The following is a 19,954-nucleotide window of genomic DNA, read 5'->3' as shown; positions in this document are numbered from 1 at the left end:
CTGTGGAGGCCGCGCCGAACTAGGCGGCCTCCATTAACTCCTTCGGCCGCCGCGCGTGTGCATTCGGCTATAGCTTCCAGCGGGTTCTCACGGGGATATCCAGGGTCGTAGAGGCCGCGCCGGACCGGGCGACCTACCGCCAGCCCCCTTCTCGGCCTTCCAAGAGATCGAGGCCTTCGGAGGTCGTGCCGAACCGGGCGGCCTCCTACAGCCCTCTCTTGGCTTCTTCATCGGCCTTCCTCAGCCTTGGAGGCCACGCCGGACCGGGTGGCTTCTTTCATCTTTCATCCTGCTTTTCGATCTTTGCAAAGACCAGGCCTGTGGAGGCCGCGCCGAACCGGGTGGCCTCCTTTACCTCTAACCTACTCCTTGGTCACCCAGAAGCGAGCCAGGCCATCGGAGGTCGCGCCGTACCGGGCGGCCTCCTCTAGCCTCCCTTAGGCATTGGAGACTGTGCTGTACCGGGTGAACCCACCAGCTCTCCTCGCGGCCAGCCTTTCTCCGTTCGATCACCAGAGGCTACGTGTGGACCGGGTGGTCCTGTGTGGAGCAGCACCTCCTAGAATTCATCAGTGCTACAGCTTGCCACTTTGCCTTTTTTTTTTTTTTTTTTTTTGAGTGTATGTGTGTGTGTATATAGTTGTGTATTAAGGATGGGAGTAAGAAAGACTTATTTTAATTTAATTTAATCTAATAGGGGATACAGATCCGATTGTGATAGGAAGTGGATGTGAGAGTCTGGTATCAAAGATCATAGGAAGTAATCACATAGGATTAGAGAGTACTTCGAGTTCAATTGATGGTTGAATCTGATGGTTTTTGGAATGTGTTAGATGGTTCGTGTATGTAGGTTGATATATTAATGTGCAAGAGGCTGACAGAATTAGATATCAGGAATGGGATGTCAGCTCTGAATTTGTTGAAAGATCTGAGTGGTTTACTATAGGAAAGAAAGATCTGAGTGGTTTACTATAAGAAGGTCACTGAGAAGGTAATAGACATTGAGTATGCAGGAAACTCGGCGGAAGAACGATCTCTCCTACCTATGTGACCTTTTGGGGAAATCGTTCAGTGCTGTCTTACTTCAGATTGAGACACTGAACAAGAAAATTGATCTTCTTTTTAAAGGAATTTCCCTGATTGTGGAAAATCCATCCCCTATAGACAGTACAGCAACTATACCAGTCAATCTCGCTAACCTGGAAGAGGAATTTAGTGCTCTGGAAGGCCAAAGGAGGAAGAGGCTGGAGGAGCAGAAGGTAGCTAATGGGTTAGATGCTGAAGTGACTAGTGAGGGAAGGGGGCTGCTATCTGGGGGAGAGGGACAGGGGAGGGATGGGTGGAAGGAGATCAACAGAGCCTCTTGGAGGACTAACAAGGCGTCATCCTCTGAATTGATTGGACAATCACTGGACATTCCCTGCAATCCCCAGCTTCTGTTACGAACTAATAGGGTGGCAGTGGAAGTTTCAGATTCAATACTGAACAGAGGCAGATGGTCATCTAAGCGAGCGGTACAGACATCTCTATCACAAATACTATCTGTAAGCCGGCCGGAAGTGAAGATTGAGACTATTGACTGGCTTCGTAGAGATCACCATTCTTGGAACCGCTCCATACGCCTCCTCATTGGACTGGAAGACAAATTGTTATTGGAGGAACTGCTCTCGCTTGGGCCTAAATTACAACTGCTGGGCATCACTCTTAGAAGAGTATTAGTAGATCCAGTGATTCGCCCCTTGGTCAGCGGGCTGACCTCCGACACACAAGATTTAGTAACCTCTAACAACTGGGTCGAACGCTCGCCGGTGTTGGCCCCCTTTTCAGAGTTCCACTTTGAGACTCCCTCCCCAATTTTAAACTATGCCGGTCCCACCTCTCAACCCTGCCCACAGACATTACCCTTGTTCAGCCCCCTGTCAATGTCAGATGACGTTAAGTCAGATGACTCCTTCTCTTTACCTCTAATGGAGATGGGTCCCTTCCTTAATCAAACAAATACCTCTGTGGGCCCCACATTTCAGAACAGCTGACTAACCCCCTTAAAAGGCAACCCTAATCAATTAACCCCCCAGGAGGTAGAGGGTTCCCACGGGTGGGGCACCATTGAGGTAGTGTGGGGGAGGAGGAGGAGGAAGAGCGGTCACTTGCGACCCAGGGAGAAGCGCAACAGAGTTTTTGCGACCCTGGAGAGGAATAGGTGTGGTAGTCTTCAGGACAGACCCCCCGGCCTTAAGGTTTTGCTTCTGAATGCCAGATCTGTCAATGGTAAGACAGCTGTTATTCAGGATTTAATCCTGGATGAGGGGGCGGATCTGGCATGCATCACCGAGACGTGGTTGGACGAGCTGGGTGGGGTGAACCTCACTCAGTTGTGTCCACCGGGTTTTGGGGTGCATCAGCAGGCCAGGGCTGGGGGGCGGGGAGGAGGAGTCGCGGTGATCTTTCGGCAGTCCATCGCCCTGATCAGATGTGCCGTTCCGCAAACTTCGAGGTTCGAGTGTGTCTTCCTGAGGGTGGGAGCCCGAGACAGTGTGGGGATTTTGCTGGTGTACCGTCCACCCCGCGACCCAGCAGTCTCCCTGTCCGAGCTAGCAGATGTGGTCTCTAATGTGGCCCTGGCCTCCCAACAACTTATAGTTTTGGGAGACTTTAACATTCATGCCGAGACCACATTGACAGGTGCAGCTCAGGATTTCATGGTTGCCATGACGACCATGGGGCTGTCTCAAGTTATATCTGGGCCCACACATCAGGCGGGACACATGTTGGACCTTGTTTTTATTGTGGACGGTGGAACAGTCAGAGTGGAAGAGCAAAATATTCTTCCATTGTCATGGTCTGACCATCATCTGATCTGTGTAAGTTTCGCCGTGTCTTCTAACCTCCGCAGGGGTGGTGGACCCACTAAGATGGTCCGACCCAGGAGGCTGATGGATCCGGATGGACTCCTGAGGTCTCTTGGGGATCTTCCTGTTCTGGAGACTGGCGATCCTGTCGATGTCCTGGCTGATCGCTATAATAGTGAGCTGGCAAGGGCATTGGACATGATCGCTCCCGAACGTCCCCTCTCGTTGCGCAGAGCCACGTCGACCCCTTGGTTCACTGAGGAGCTGGCTGTGATGAAGCGTACGAGGAGGGGACTAGAGTGCATCTGGAGGAAATCTCAGGACGTGTCAGACCAAGCACGGGCTAAAGCCGCTATTAAGGCTTACTCCGTGGCTCTGCGAGCAGCCAGGAAAGCTTTCACGACTGCTCGCATAGCGTCTGCGGCCAATAGGCCAACTGAGCTGTTCCGAGTTGTGGGAGAGTTTCTGCGGCCTCCTGAGGCCCAGGGGCTCCCCGATGACTTGGCAGCCAGGTGCAGCGATTTCGCGCACCATTTTGCAGGCAAAGTTGCTCAGATACGCCGTGACTTGGACTCCAGTTTAATTGTAGTTCCAGCGGAGGTAACCGAGGTACCTGTCTGTTCGATCTTGTGGGATTCTTTCCGGCTTGTTCTTCCTGATGACGTGGAGGGGATTCTTGGGTCTGTGAGGGCGACCACTTGCGCTCTGGATCCTTGTCCCTCTTGGCTGGTTAAGCTGGCCAAAGAGGGGCTGTTGGATTGGTTTGTGACTATAATTAATGCCTCTTTGTGCCAGGGGTCAGTTCCATCCTGCTTTAAGCAGGCGGTAGTAAAACCGCTACTTAAAAAGTCCTCATTAGACCCATCCGTATGTAACAACTACAAACCAATTTCCAACCTCCCATTTTTGGGCAAGGTTCTGGAGCGGGTGGTTGCCACGCAGCTCCAGGGGTTCCTCGATGACACTGATTTTCTGGACCGCTCGCAGTCTGGCTTCAGGCCTGGGCACAGTACCGAGACGGCTTTGGTCGCCTTGGTGGATGACCTCCGCAGGGAACTGGACAGGGGGAGTGTGACCCTGCTGGTTCTCCTGGACATCTCAGCGGCTTTCGATACCATCGACGATGGTATCCTTCTGGGACGGCTGTCTGGGATGGGGCTTGGTGGCACTGTTTTGCAGTGGCTCCGGTCCTTCTTGGAGGGCCGTTCCCAGATGGTGAAGCTGGGGGACACCTGCTCGGACCCCTGGCCTTTGACCTGTGGGGTCCCGCAAGGGTCTATTCTTTCCCCCATGCTTTTCAACATCTACATGAAACCGCTGGGAGAGGTCATCCGGAGTTTTGGAGGGCGTTGCCATCTCTACGCAGATGACACGCAAATCCACTACTCGTTCCCATCTGACTCCAAGGAAGCCCCTCGGATGCTGAACCAGTGCCTGGCCGCTGTGGCGGACTGGATGAGGAGGAACAAGCTGAGGATCAATCCCGACAAGACAGAGGCCCTCCTGGTCAGTCGCTCGTCGGATCGGGGTATTGGGTGGCAACCTGTGCTGGACGGGGTTGCACTCCCCCTGAAATCACAGGTCCGCAGTTTGGGGGTCCTCCTGGATTCAGCGTTGACGCTTGAGGCTCAGGTGTCGGCGGTGGCCGGGAGGGCTTTTGCACAACTCAAACTTGTGCGCCAACTGCGACCATACCTCGTGAAGTCTGACTTGACCACGGTGGTGCACGCCTTAGTTACCTCTAGACTGGACTACTGTAATGCACTCTACGTGGGGCTTCCCTTGAAGACGGCCCGGAAATTACAACTAGTCCAACGCTCGGCGGCCAGATTAATAACGGGAGCGAGTTTCAGGGAGAGATCTACTCCCTTGTTTAAGGAGCTCCACTGGCTGCCGTTCATTTTCCGGTCCCAATTCAAGGTGCAGACCATCATTTATAAAGCCCTAAACGGTTTGGGACCCGCCTACCTTCGTGACCGCATCTCCTACTATAAACCTGCCCGAGCCCTTCGTTCATCTGGGGAGGCCCTCCTGTCTCCACTGCCTTTATCACAGGCCCGCCTTGTGGGAACAAGGGAGAGGGCCTTTTCTGCTGTGGCCCCCCGTTTGTGGAACTCACTGCCCATTGAGATCAGGCTAGCCCCCACTCTTTTAGCCTTTAGGAAAGTTTTAAAAACATGGCTCTTCCGGTGTGCTTTCGGAGAGTAATTGTATATACCTCCTGTGTTTCTCTCCCCAACATGTATTCTGTAGACCCTGTTCCCATGGTTTTATTCTTATCTCTTCTTACCCCGAGTTTTTAACCTTGTGTCCATGCGGCCCGCCCTTGTTATGTTATGCTACGTTCTGCTTTTTTGTTCTGTATTGTGTAGTGTTATTGTTGCATTGTTTAATTGCATTCTGATATGTTGTTTTTATATTTTGTCTATTGTATTGTCTTGGGCATGGCCCCATGTGAGCCGCCCCGAGTCCCCGTTGGGGAGATGGTGGCGGGCTATAAATAAAGTTTTATTATTATTTTATTATTCAATACGCAGTAATGTTATGTTGCAATTACGAATGTAGCACCAAAATATCATGATATATTGAAAACGTTGACTACAAAAATGGCTTGGATTATCCAGAGGCTTGGATAAGCGAGGTTTGGATAAGTGAGATTCTACTGTATTACTTTTCCACTGTTAATCCCACAACAAGGCTGTTAGGTAGGCCATCATTTTGCAAAGCCAATTGAGGGGAGGGGGTAATAATTTTGGCCTTTGTAAAGATTATAAGACAATCTTCGTGATATGCTATTGGCATTCAACAAACAGTTTATAAATATTGGTTGCTATTTTTTAATACCAGACTGGGTGAGAACCCAGTTTTAGGGTCAGTCCTAGTGTTAGGCATGGCTGCCAAAAGTGGTAGATCTGCCTTGGTATCCTTTTAGTGACATTTTTGTGTATAGGTCCCTTTTTGGATACGGCTCAAAGAACTATTCTTTTGCCATCTAACCAAAAAACTCCCATGCAGTTGATATAACTGCGGAACAATAGCCTCTGTTTTGCTTACCCACACCTGTGGAAAAATTGTATCTAGGATATTTCTAGGTCCTGCAGGCAATTCTATCATATTCTTCCCCTGGAAGTTACCATAAAGTTGCCCTGGAAGACCTAGCAAATTCTTTGTGAAGTTTCTTCTATGATCTTCAGAGTGACTCTATGGTATGCTGGGACTGGAAGTCAGGTAATTTAATGGTATTCAGTCGCATATGCAGTTTCATTTAACCACAGCCTAACTTGCAAGCTATCCCTGGTGGATTCAGAGGTCTTACTGTACAATGTCTGTATATTTTGTGCTGTAGTTATCCATTGTCCTTGTTGTTCACTTTAAGACTTTTGGAGACCTAATAGACTCTCTTTTGTTCCCATCATAGGACATGATTTTCTTGGGTGATTTCAATGCAGACTGTGGCTACGTGGCAAAGAAACGTTGGGGGAATATCCGCTTACGTCAAAAGCCTGAGTTTCACTGGCTCATTGGTGACAAAGCTGACACTACTGTTCGAGAGAACACTCGTTGTGCCTATGACAGGTAGGATTGTTGGTGCCATCAATGTAGGACTTTGGGGCAGGTACATGGTAGGTACATAATGCACTGTTAGATAGAAATGCACTGTCTGTAACTCCATTGTGCACTACTGTTTGGAAAAATACAGTTCTAATAGACATGTGGCACATATCCACTGAAAGGGTTAAGCAAGCGATGATGTGGAATTGGAGGGACATGACCATGTGTCAAGCATGATGAGGGGTCTGTAATTCATTGTTGTCCCTGTTTGATGACTAGAAGCTGTGGGTATAAAAGAGAATAGCTGGTATATGTGCTCTCTCTTGCCATACATCTCTAGCCTTGCTCTTTTCCTGATGCACTTTATCTTATGCCTCACCTGAGAGTAATTTCATTGTTTAGCCCACCAGAGTTTCCTCACTACATGCAGCACTTTACCTATCTACCTCACCCACGGGTTTTACCTTTTTATGCCTTGCATTTTATCCCAGCTCGCCTTCATTTTAAACTTTGTACTGTTTTTATACTTTGTTTTATTATGCCATTGTTACTACGTTTGTTTTACTTTGTTATTGTATATTGAATGCTGTTGTGTGTCTTGTTTGTATTTGATGTTATTTTATTATAATTGTTTGGGCTTGGCCCCGTGTTAGCCACCCCGAGTCCCTTTGGAGAGATGGAGGCGGGATACAAAAATAAAGTTATTATTATTATTTATTAATTAATTATTTATTTATTATTATGACACAGCAAACAAGACAGATATGCTGGATTTCGTATCACAAAATCACAAGTCGAACACTTCCCAAGTGTCTAGGACTGTGTGATGTATTTTCAGATGATGCGTGCCGATCCCAGTAGGGTGGCCTTTTGCAGTTGGCAGATCATAATTTTGTCAATGTCTATTGTTTCCAAATGCCGGCTGAGATCTTTTGGCATGGCACCCAGTGTGCCCAACACCACCGGACTCTGGCACTGGTTTCTGCCAGAGTCTTTGAAGTTCAATCTTGAGGTCCTGATAGCAGCTGAGTTTTTCCTGTTGTTATGATTGTTGTTATTTTTGTTGATGTTGTTGTTGCCTGGGTGTTCTTGGCACGACTCTTGCTGTATTGTTGCTGTATCAGTTGTGAGTATAACTTTGTATATACTGATAGGAAATCAGGGAATCCTGATGTGTATATTGCTGTACATAAGCAATATGTCAAGATTAAAGCCTCCACTGAAAGTCTGGATGAAAACCAGAGTTAAGTGTTTTCTTAAAAACAGTGTGCAGTAACAAGATCGGGGGATGTGCAGTAAAACTCTGCTGACTACTGATAAAAGACTCTGCAATGTTTGGTTTGATTAATAGCTTATCCTGAGGCAATCTGTCTGGTGTGCAACATAGAAGGGATGTGATAGAGAAAGAAGAAAACTATAAATCACATACAGTAGAGTCTCACTTATCCAACACTCGCTTATCCAACGTTCTGGATTATCCAACGCATTTTTGTAGTCAATGTTTTCAATACATCATGGTATTTTGGTGCTAAATTCGTAAATACAGTAATTACTACATAGCATTACTGCGTATTGAACTAATTTTTCTGTCAAATTTGTTGTATAACATGTTGTTTTGGTGCTTAATTTGTAAAATCATAACCTAATTTGACGTTTAATAGGCTTTTCCCCAATGCCTCCTTATTATCCAACATATTCACTTATCCAACATTCTGCCGGTCCGTTTATGTTGAATAAGTGAGACTCTACTGTACCTACCCACCCTCAACCCCCTGTTTTTTTTCCAACAGTACATACTTGTCTTTGTGTGTCCTTCATGTAGCCAGTTGACTTATAGTGACCCTATGAATTTCAAAAGACTTTCTTAGGCAAGGAATGCTCAAAGGTGATTTGCCAGTTTCTTCCTCTGAAGTATAGTGTACAGGTGATATTCAGCAGTCTCTACTCAAATACTAACCAGGGGTGATCCTGCTGAACTTCCGAGTTAATATCTGATGCTTTTAAGGCATTTAAGCTCCCTTTGGGGCAAATGTCCAGAAACCAAGTCCCAGACCCATGAATCAGTGCCTGATGAACAAGAGTGCCCCCAAATTTCACAATTTGAAGAGTGGACCAAAGGAAATAATTAAGTCTGTGTAAATCAGGGATTTGGGAAACCGGTATTGCTAATGATAAAGGAGTGTTGAAATGATAGCCCACAACATTTGGCAGGCCCAAAGGATTTGCATCCCTGGTGTAATACGTATGTAAGCATTTCAAATGATCTTACTAGATTGAATACAGTAACTCAGGTGAAAATTGTCATGACTTGTTCTGTTTTAATGCATGTCTTATTCTCCCTGACTCCTAAACAGGATTGTGGTGCATGGTGAGCGCTGTCTGGATGCAATTGTGCCTGGTTCTGCTCAGCCTTTTGATTTCTCCAAGGAATTTGGACTCTCGGAGGAAAAGGTACCAGGGCTTCTCTTTTGGACATGAAAGCCATTGCTTGTTATATGTGCATAATACCATTCCATTCCAGAAGCACTATGATTATGTCCTGTTTTCAAAGAGAGAGCAGTCATAACAGTTAGAGCGTTGTAAGTGAAAACTAAGATTGTGAATTGCCCCAACAAACAAACTAGTAACCAAACAAAATAGTTTTTACACAATGCTGTATTGGAACACTTTAGCAAAAAAAAAAAAAAAGGCATACAAAACACAATCCAAGTACAGTAGAGTCTCACTTATCCAACCTAAACAGGCCGGCAGAATGTTGGATAAGCAAATATGTTGGATAATAAGGAGGGATTAAGGAAAAGCCGATTAAACATCAAATTGTGTTATGATTTTACAAATTAAGCACCAAAACATCATGTTTTAAAACAAATTGACAGAAAAAGCAGTTCAATACACAGTAACGTTATGTAGTAATTAATGTATTTACGAATTTAGCACCAAAATATCGCAAAGTATTGACTACAAAAACACTGACTACTAAAAGGCAAACTGCGTTGGATAATCCAGAACATTGGATAAGCGAAGGTTGGATAAGCGAGACTCTAGTGTATTTCAGAGTGGCTTTCCTATGAATAGAGTGATAAATCTACTCCAGATTAGCATGAATGTTAAAGATACTGTCCGTGGTGCTGATCCTTGTTTTGTTTCAAATTATCCTTGGTATCAACCCAGGAGCTCAATACAGTGGAGTAGTAAAGCGTCCAGTATATAAATTGGCAAAATCAATATTTGATTTTTGGGGTTTTGTTTGTTTAAATAATATCAAACTATGAATAATTGAATCCATTGATGTAGAATCTGGATACAGAGGGTTGACTATATACTCCTCTAAAATTCAGGCTAAAACTCACAATGGATACATCACCCTACTGAAATAGAAATTGCCACAGCCTTGTAGGCCTGGCATGAGTTCTAGGCCTAGCTTAAGCTATTTTTTGCTTCATGAACAGATTAATTGAGGTTTATGAGGACCACTGGTGGTTTGTGGATCAAACCAATGCTTCCAATTGTCATAGAAAGTGTGGGGTGGGTGTTCATGAAACGATAACACCCAAACCTGGCCAAGTTCAATTGTCACTTGAGCCTGAGAAACCACAAATAAGGAATAAACATTTCAGCAGCTAACAAGTTTGCTTCCCTTTTATGACAACCTCACATCTCTGGATAGCCAGCGTAGTAAACCTGAAGTAGGGCCAGATCCATTTACACACTGCACTACATAGAAGGGGAAGGAGCTAACTGATAAACTCTTGCAAAACTAGATCTTAACATAGGCTATGCTTATCAGCCTCCAGTCCCATATTTGTTGAATGATACCTGACCAAAAGCCAAGATCTATTCAAGTATTCCCCTCCTAAAAACTAGGAAGCCTGAATAATTGAGATAATGATTTTTGGAAGTGAAAGTACAAGAGATTTCCAATGTCATTGTAATATTCTTTATTAGAAGATATCCATGCAGTACAATGACAGGGGAAAGCTGTAGGCAGCATATAGACTATTTCTGTATCAGATTCCTGGAAAATCCCAAGATGCTGACCCTGCAGCTCATACTTGGGTGCCTTCTTCTTTGTGTGCATCTACACTCAGGAATTGATACAGTGTGACATTGTTGTTATTATTATTATTATTATTATTATTATTGACTCAACAACATTGTATGACACAGCAAACAAGATAGATATGCTAGATTTTGTATCACAAAATCACAAGTTGAACACTTCCCAAGTTTTTAGGACCGTGTGATGTATTTTCGGATGATGCGTGCAGATCCCAGTAGGGTAGCCTTTTGCAGTTGATTATTATTATTATTATTATTATTATTAGTAGTAGTAGTAGTAATATTATTAGTATTATTATTATTATCATTATACCCCACTTTATATCCCCCAAAGGAGACTCAAAGCGACTTAACATAAAAACATTAGCATACAATTTAAAATATATATACAAATATGCAAACATTAAAACAGTATTAAAAATTCACAGTTAAAATCCATTAAAACATATTCAAAGATAAAAACCACAGCACCCCCAACTAGATTTTAAAAACCTTCATCTTTAAACACCTGTCTGAATTTTTAAAAAGCTGTATTTACCCTGGCTCAATGCAGAGTAATAGTTTGACAAGGTCTTTAGCCTTTTCTGCCAAAGAGTGTTCGTGCTCTCCAGACTACAACTCCCAAGTGGTGTCAAATCCTGGGAGTTGTAGCTTGGTGAGGCTAAAGACCATGTCAAACTATAACTCCCATGACTCCATAGCTTTGAGCCACAGCAGTTAATGTGGGCTCAAGTTACATTATTTCTACAGTGTAGATGCCCTCTTCTTCTTCCAATCCTGCATTGTTCTCTCAGAGTTTCTGAGAAGTTTACATTTTTTTTTTGAACTACAACTCCCCATATACCCCAGCCAGCATGGTCTGTATTTTTCTGAAGTCTGAATACACTCTGCCATTTGTATAATTTGACCTCACTTATTCTAGTTCTGATAGGCTGGAGGGCTATAATAATGCAAGTCTCTATCCTTTTAGTAGGATACTAGCTGTGCCCGGCCACGCGTTGTTGTGGCGAAATATGGTGGTATGGGAAATAAAGTATCTTATATTATCTGCTTAGAACTGGATTGTATGAGGTCCCTTCTACACAGCTGTATAAAATGCACATTGAAGTGGATTATATGGCAGTGTGGAGTCAAGATAATCCAGTGCAAAGCAGATAATATAAGATTATAAATGGGTTTTATAGCTGTGTGGAAGGGCCTTGAGTCTGCACTGCCACATAATCCAGTTCAAATCTGATAATCTGTATTTTAGCAGTGTGGAAGAGGCCTAAGTGAGGTCTAACTCTGCCTGTCCCCTGGGCTGAGTGGGTTGCTAGGAGACCAAGTGGGCGGAGCTTAGCCTTCTAACTGGCAGCAATTGGCTAAAAACAATTATTCCTCTCCTTCTAGTTAGGACTTTATTTTTCTTTTCTTTTTGTTGTATGAACGTAGAGGCATGGATGAGGGGTTGTGCTGCCAAGTTTAGTGTTTCTGGGATGTGTAGTTTTGTTGTTTTGTCCTAGGCCGAAATTTCATTACCCTTTTATATATATAGATTCAGGCATGGACAAACTTCGGTCCTCCAGGTTATTTGGACTTCCCAGAAATTCCAGAGAGCTTATCGGCTGTTAGGAATTGTGGGAGCTGAAGTCCAAAACACCTGGATGACCAAAGTTTGCCCATGCCTGAATAGCTGCATGAGATTCAAAGGCAACCATAACCAATTCCTGTTAATAAAATAGATGCATGAGGGCTCATGGTGGAGTTGAGTGCACCATCCAACTGTAGTGACTCTAGATGCACCAGTCCCTACACACACAGTTGTGGGGCCACAATGAGCAGTAAATGTGGGAAGCAGATGCAAAAGAGGACAGGCACTTTTACCTTCCAAAGAGGGACTTTGCACCGATGTGCATTTGGCCGCAAATTGTCTTTATGAATCCCTAGGTCTTCCAGCCCAATTCGATGGTCACCTTCTGGCAGAAAGTGAGCAAAGGATTGCACTGGAAAATGCAGAAATTCGGAGAGACCATCTGACAATATTCAATGTGTTGAACGTTTCATGGCCGGAATCACTGGGTTGCTATGAGTTTCTCGGCTGTATGGCCATGTTTTGCCTGCATCTGTGACTGGCATCTTCAGAGGTCTCACAGCAACCCATCTGAGAATAATTAAATCCATAAAAGTCAAACCTGCAAATGTGGAGGGCTAATTGTATTTCTGTTTTTTAATGTTATTTATTCATAGTTTAAATACCAGAACATCCTGATATTCTCTCTTTCTCTTTTCACTGTTTCAGGCTTTGGAAATTAGTGATCATTATCCTGTTGAGGTGGAGCTGTATTCAGCCTGTTGGGGACTCCAGCCAATCCAACCATTTGGTCTTTTCCTCTTGGCTATAGCCATGCTGTCTGGTACAGGACATGGCATTTGAAACTTTCCCAAATCTCCCGGGATTGTGACATCTGTCCAAGATTTGTATCAATTGCTAACTGCTGCCAAAGTTGACTCTAGCTCATGGAGACCCTATAAATGAAAGATCTTTGAGAGCCCTAATCATGAAAAGTTCTGCTCAGGTCTTGCAAACTCAGGACAGCCTTACTTCCTCAATTCAACCAATCTACATGGGATGTGATCTTCTCCTTTTCCTACTGCTTTCTGCTTTACAAAGCATTATCATCTTTTTACGTGGGTCTTGTCATCTCATCTGTCCAAAGAACAACAGCCTCAAAGGAGATGGATCCATTTAATTGGTGTAATCCGTGTTTTGAAAATGTTGAGTACTTCCAAAGGGACAAAAATGCTCCTGTGAAAGAGTAGAGGAACATGGAGATGGCTACAGAAAAAGACATAATTGTCTGGCCCTCCCTTAAAATTACTCAACTGGGACAATGTGATTGTATAGTGAACGCCTCATCTACAAGTGCCTGTTATGTAAGTTTCTAGGAATCAGGATGGAACTGCCAGATTTGCATACTTCACTATGTGTCAGACCACTGAGCAGCTGAGTGAAATACTTTTAGATCATGGATGGACTCCACTTGTCCAGGTTGTTCTTTGGATCTCCTAAACAGAAAAGTATCAAAGAAGGCTTCTAGTTATCTTGGCAGACACCTCTCCACAAAAGTCAACATTGACACTGAAATACAACACTGCCTGAGCTCTGCAAGTGCAGCATTTTTCCGAAGGAAGCAGAGAGTGTTTGACGATCGGGACATCTGTAGGGATACCAAGGTGCTTGTTTATAAAGGTATTGTTCTCCCAACCCTGCTCTACGCCTACGAAACGTGGACCGTCTACAGATGTCACACTTAACTCCTGGAATGATTCCATCAGCGTTGCCTCCAAAGAATCTTGCAAATCTCTTGGGAAGACAGGTGGACAAATGTCAGCATGCTGGAAGAAGCAAAGACCACCAGCATTGAAGTGATGCTCCTACGCCATCAACTCCACTGGACTGACCACGTTGTCCGAATGCCTGATCACCATCTCCCAAGGCAGTTACTCTATTCCCAACTCAAGAATGGAAAACGGAATATTGGTGGACAGGAAAAGAGATTTAAAGATAGGCTTAATGCCAACCTTAAAAAACTGTGGCATAGACACTGAGAACTGGGAAGCCCTGGCCCTTGAGCACTCTAACTGGAGGTCAGCTGTGACCAGCAGTGCTGTGAAATTTGAAGAGGCATGAATGGAGGGCAAAAGGGAGAAACATGCCTAGAGGAAGGCACGTCAAGCCAACCCTGACCGGGACCACTTTCCATCTGTTCTTCACTGTGGAAGAACATGTTGGTCAAGAATAGGGTTCCACAGTCACCTGCGTACCCATTGCCAGAACACTGCACCTGGAAGGCAATCATCCTCAGACAACGAGGGATCACTTAAGTAAGTTATGCAAGTTTCTAGGAATCGGGATGAACCTGCCAGATCTGCATTCTTCACTATGTGTCGGACCACTGAACAGCTGAATAAAATACTTTTAGGTCATGGATGGACTTCACTCATCCAGGTTGTCCTTTGGATCTTCTAAACAGAAAAGTATCAAAGAAGGCTTCTAGTTAAGCAAGGTTCAGTTGAACATGTCTTCTGGACTCATTGAAAATACAGAATTATAGCACAATGATTCTAGTCTGACTGCCATAGCTCCATCCTACAGAATTTTGGGATTTGCAGTTTTGGAGAGGGGCCTTTAGAATGCTCTGCCAGGAAGTTCTTCTGGTGTCTTTGACCAAACTATAAACCCCAGACTACATCAAGATATAGCAATGGCAGTTGAAATGGCAGCCATGTGTTAACACAAGTCAGCTAGTCTTACCATTAAGCAGAGGAAGATGTTTGTCTCAGGTCGCCGCTTTTTGAGTGGTATAAGAAGGCTAGCAAATCCTTCATTGTTTAATTTCGGATGATTTAGACTTTCTTTGTTTTCACTGCCATAAAAAGCGCCAGTTGTATCTGCCTCAAATTACAAAATAACGGATCAAAGTACTAATGCACCTTGGCTTTGCTGGGAAGAGGTTGCTTCCTCATCCACAGCACACTGTTTTGCACTGTCATGAATCCGAATTCTGGTCCCTGCCAGGGATCTGCGTGTGTTTTCAAAGGTTCTAATCTAGTTGGTTCAGGCTCCCAGGATGAGTTCTAGTATTCTATGCAATTCCAATCAGAGAGAACTATAATTCTAAGGGAGTTATGCTTTGCTTGCAGAAGGTCCCATTTTTCCCATCTCCAGCTAGGACACAGGGTAAATCTATACTATAGAATCAATGCAGTACTAATTGCCATGGTTGAATGCAATGGAGTCCCAGGATGTATAGCTTGGTGGGACACCAACACTCTTTGGCAAAGAAGGCTAAAGACCTTAGAGCAGGGGTCCCCAAACTTTTTAAACAGGGGGCCAGTTCACAATCCTTTGGACTGTTGGAGGGCCGGACTATAGTTGGCCACCGAGCAATAATAATTAATAATAATAATAATAATAATAATAATAATAATAATAATAATAATAATGATTGGAAGAGACCCCTTGAGCCATTGAGTCCAATCCCCTTCTGCCTTAGTGCACAAAAGGAACAAGAAAAGCACCCCTGACAGATGGCCTCCCAGTCGCAATGTTAATAATAATAATAATAATAATAATAATAATAATAATAATAATAGACCCTTGGGCGATTGAGTCCAATCCCCTTGTGCCTTAGTGCACAAAAGGAACAAGCAAAGCACCCCTGACAGATGGCCTCCCAGCCTCAATGTTAATAATAATAATAATAATAATAATAATAATAATAATAATAATAATAATGATTGGAAGAGACCCCTTGAGCCATTGAGTCCAATCCCCTTCTGCCTTAGTGCACAAAAGGAACAAGCAAAGCACCCCTGACAGATGGCCTCCCAGCCTCAATGTTAATAATAATAATAATAATAATAATAATAAACCCTTGGGCGATTGAGTCCAATCCCCTTCTGCCTTTGTGCACCGAAAGAACAAGCAAAGCACCCCTGACAGATGGCCTCCCAGCCTCAATGTTAATAATAATAATAATAATAATAATAATAATAATAATAATAATAATAATGAAGAGTGTTGGAAGAAACCCCTTGGGCCATTGAGTCCAACCCCCTTCTGCCTCTGTGCACCAAAAGCACAAGCAAAGCACCCCTGACAGATGGCCTCCCAGCCTCAATATTAATATTAATATTAATAATAAGGGTTGTAAGAGAAGAAGAGACCCGTTGGGTCATTTAGCCCAACCCCCCTTCTGCTCTTGTGCCGTGGGGGCCGGATTAATGGCTTCGATGGGCCGCATCCGGCCCCCGGGCCTTAGTTTGGGGACCCATGCCTTAGAGTCATAGAATCATAGAAATTAAGGAGACCTTGTGGGCCATCCAGTCCAAACCCCTGCCAAGAAGCAGGAAAATTGAATTAAAATCACCCACGACGGATGGCCATTCAGCCTCTGTTTAAAAACCTCCAAAGAAGGATCCTCCACCACCTTGTAAAACTACAGTTCTCATGTTTCCATAGCATTGAGCCACAGCAATTAAAGTGGTGTCAAACTATTTTTAAATAAGAGGTGCCACCTTATTGTGTAATTGTACATAATGGTGTTTGAACACTCATGAATGTTGTTATCCAAGAATGATCCTGGAAGCAGATACCGAGGGGCCCACTGTATAATGAACTATATATTGCTTCCAAATGTGCACAAAAGCTAAACAACACAGTTGGCAGACAAAAAAGTAGCACATGACTGTAGAAACATGTGGAAGGTTGTGAAAACATAATAATATAGGTTGAAGGAGAAGGCTATGTGTTGAATATATAGGTTCACAATAATGGTTCAAAACATATGTACAGTAGAGTCTCACTTATCCAACACTCGCTTATCCAATGTTCTGGATTATCCAACACATTTTTGTAGTCAATGTTTTCAATATATCGTGATATTTTGGTGCTAAATTCATAAATACAGTAATTACTACATAGCATTACTGCGTACTGAACTACTTTTTCTGCGAAATTTGTTGTCTAACATGATGTTTTGGTGCTTCATTTGTAAAATCATAACCTAATTTGACGTTTAATAGGCTTTTCCCCAATGCCTCCTTATTATCCAACATATTCGCTTATCCAACATTCTGCCGGCCCGTGTATGTTGGGTAAGTGAGATTCTACTGTAGTATACAATATGTATATTAGAGCATCATATACATATTACATTCACAGAGTCAATGCTCAGTCCTATGGTATATAACCCAAAAGTATCTAACTCAGTATTATAAATCAAACAAGATGATATAAGTCTCTGCAGTCCTAAAAGGATTAGATTGGCTTAAAGGCAAACCTATTCAGATTCTCTGCAGTTCTGGAAGGATTCCTCAGGACTCCACAGGTTTAGAATCAATAGTAAAGCCAAGGAGACAGAGTCAATGCTGATGTAGATTCTGAGTAGCTGGTTATTGACTGGAGTAGGTGGTAATACATCCGTTTACGCCGTATGACTTATATCATCTTGTTTGATTTATAATACTGAGTTAGATACTTTTGGGTTATATACCATAGGACTGAGCATTGACTCTGTGAATGTAATATGTATATGATGCTCTAATATACATATTGTGTACTACTTATGTTTTGAACCATTATTGTGTTTTGTATAGCTCATTACATTGTTTAGAATAGACATCTGTGTTTATTCAATAGTATAATTGAAAAGGGACAAAAAAGCAGAACACCTAAAAGTGGGGAATGGCTTTAGAAAATAGAATCCTCTGCTTGGATTCTAAATCAAAGAAAAACAAGGAAGCTTGCCTTATATACCTTTTTCATTAAAGTTTAAAAATCAGACATTGCCACGCCTAAAGCGTCCATCACAGATGTGTTCCAGTTTGAAAGGAAAAGCACTTTCTGACTCCTCTCTAATCTGCTCAGTGTTGAAGCGCTCCTCAAGAGTAATTACTTGTAATGTTTGTCTTAGATCTACCTCTGTAGTTTAAATCAGTGGTGCGAACAGGGCAGCTTCCAGCTGTTGATGGACTACAACTGCCAGCACTCCTCACTATCCTCTGTAGTGCCTAGCACTGCCCGACACTCCAACAGCATCTTGAAGGATACAGAAATGGTCTGCTGATTTAAAACTACTGTCTTACCTATCATCCTTAGTGGCCAGGATGAAAAATGTACTTGCCTTGCAAGTGTGTCTGGATTGCAGAGAAAGTTTCTGTAGAGGATCTTTTGAAACAAAAAACCTCTATAGGATGCATTTCATTCTTGCTGAACAGCAAAGCAATTTAGGTCAAGGAAGAAACAATAAAAATGTAAAAACAGGGACTCATCTCGAAGATTAAATACATTGTTAGATTTCCTATGTTTGGCTCAGGACAATATTGCACATGTGGAGTTGCTCCCATAGCCTTACTGTTTTAGACTTCATCTGAAATTCAATTTCTACAAAGAAAAGCATAAACATGATGGACTCTACCTCTTAGAAGAATTCTGGCAAGATTTTGTAAGAACTTCTAATTCAATGATCATCATGTCATGGAACTCCATCATGTTTTTCTGCAACTCTATATTTCTGTGTGCCTTCCAGTTTTCACTACTGCCTGCAGAAGCTTCAGATACTATTCTATTTTTCTATACTATTTTTTGTTTAAATTTCAATGGAAAAGGTTTTGTAATTTTTAACATATTGCAATGCTGTCTGAACTGCCCTCAGCAAAGTTCCAGGTTCATTTCCAGGTTCCAGGATTCATTTCCTAAAGTCTTGATTTGTATTCTCTTTTCTTTGCTATCATTCCGTGTCATTTGTGGGTTAACAGCACTAATTGACATGGCTTGTTGTTGTTGTTGTTGTTGTTGTTGTTGTTGTTGTTGTTGTGTGACTTCAAGTTGTTTCCAAGTCATGGCAAACCTTTCACAGGGGTTTCCTCTGAGGCCGAGAGAGCATGATTCTCCCAAGGTCACCCAGTGTGCATCTACAGAGTAGAATTAATGTGATAGGAGCTCCGGTGGCGAAGTGCATTAAAGTGCTGAGCTGCTGAACTTGCAGACTGAAAGGTCCCAGGTTCAAATCCCGGGAGCGGCTTGAGCACCCGCTGTTAGCTCCAGCTCCTGCCAACCTAGCAGTTTGAAAACACGCAAATGTGAGTAGATCAATAGGTACTGCTCTGGCGGGAAGGTAACAGCACTCCATGCAGTCATGCTGGCCACATGACCTTGGAGGTGTCTACGGACAACGCTGCCTCTTCGGCTTAGAAATGGAGATGAGCACCAACCCCTAGAGTCAGACATGACTGGACTTAACGTCAGGGGAAACCTTTACCTTTACTTGGCAGGGCATCAGCACTCTTTGACAGAGAAGGCTTGTCAAACAACAGCTTCCATAGTGTTGAACCATGGCAGTTAAAGTGGGATCAAACTGAATTAATTCTACAGGATAGATGCATCCCACCCACACAGACACAATAACACATACACTCTCTCTTTCTTACTCTAGCCTCATCTGTGATATGCTCTTGTTGTTCAGTGAACTCAACAGCAAATTTGAAAAGGTCAATAAAGTCAGAAATTCATAAAGGTGAATGGACTTGCATGTTTTCATTATACGTCTAGCACACTGGGCTCCTTCTGATTGCTTGATGGTTCAAGACAGTGAAATAAACACAGAGCAAAGAGGAGAAAAGCAGGGTTCCATTCTCCCTGCGTCAGTGACCCTTCTGCAGGAATCCCATTTGTTTTTCTGTTTGATTGTCAGATGACACACTCCGCAGGCAGGACAAAAGGCCCTATGTTCCCTTGCCTGGTTGCTGACACAGCAACAGAGTCCTCTGGACCCACAGGCTCCTCTTGTCCAGTCGGACACATACCTTCATCCAGGAATCACAGGATGGGCCAGTGCCATGGCACGCCTGTTCACCTTTCTGCTCACCTTGCTGGGTGTGCATCTTGTGGCCGCAGCCTTCAAAATCTGTGCTTTCAACATACGTAGTTTTGGAAGAGCCAAGGCAGCCAA

At 43.6% G+C, this 19,954-nt stretch overlaps 1 protein-coding gene across 2 annotated transcripts in view; it reads left to right on the top strand.

Moving 5' to 3' along the window:
* The window catches only part of LOC103277753 (deoxyribonuclease-1-like 1), a 35,478-nt gene extending 18,488 nt beyond the window's left edge, over positions 1-16,990 (top strand). Inside the window, exons 6-8 of one of the 2 annotated variants that reach the window (XM_062971266.1) lie at positions 6,268-6,425; positions 8,756-8,852; positions 12,739-16,990. In XM_062971266.1, the coding sequence (XP_062827336.1) occupies positions 6,268-6,425; positions 8,756-8,852; positions 12,739-12,873 (390 nt within the window). In that variant the 3' untranslated portion in view covers positions 12,874-16,990. The remainder of the gene's footprint in view (positions 1-6,267; positions 6,426-8,755; positions 8,853-12,738) is intronic. The other variant, XM_062971265.1, reaches the window with a different exon arrangement.
* The last annotated feature ends 2,964 nt before the right edge of the window (positions 16,991-19,954 follow it).

The sequence above is a fragment of the Anolis carolinensis genome, chromosome 2 (genome assembly GCF_035594765.1).
Source record: "Anolis carolinensis isolate JA03-04 chromosome 2, rAnoCar3.1.pri, whole genome shotgun sequence".
In the NCBI taxonomy this organism is placed as follows: Eukaryota; Metazoa; Chordata; class Lepidosauria; order Squamata; family Dactyloidae; genus Anolis; species Anolis carolinensis.
Note: the sequence above shows the minus strand (reverse complement) of the source record. Positions and strands in the feature narration are given on the sequence as shown.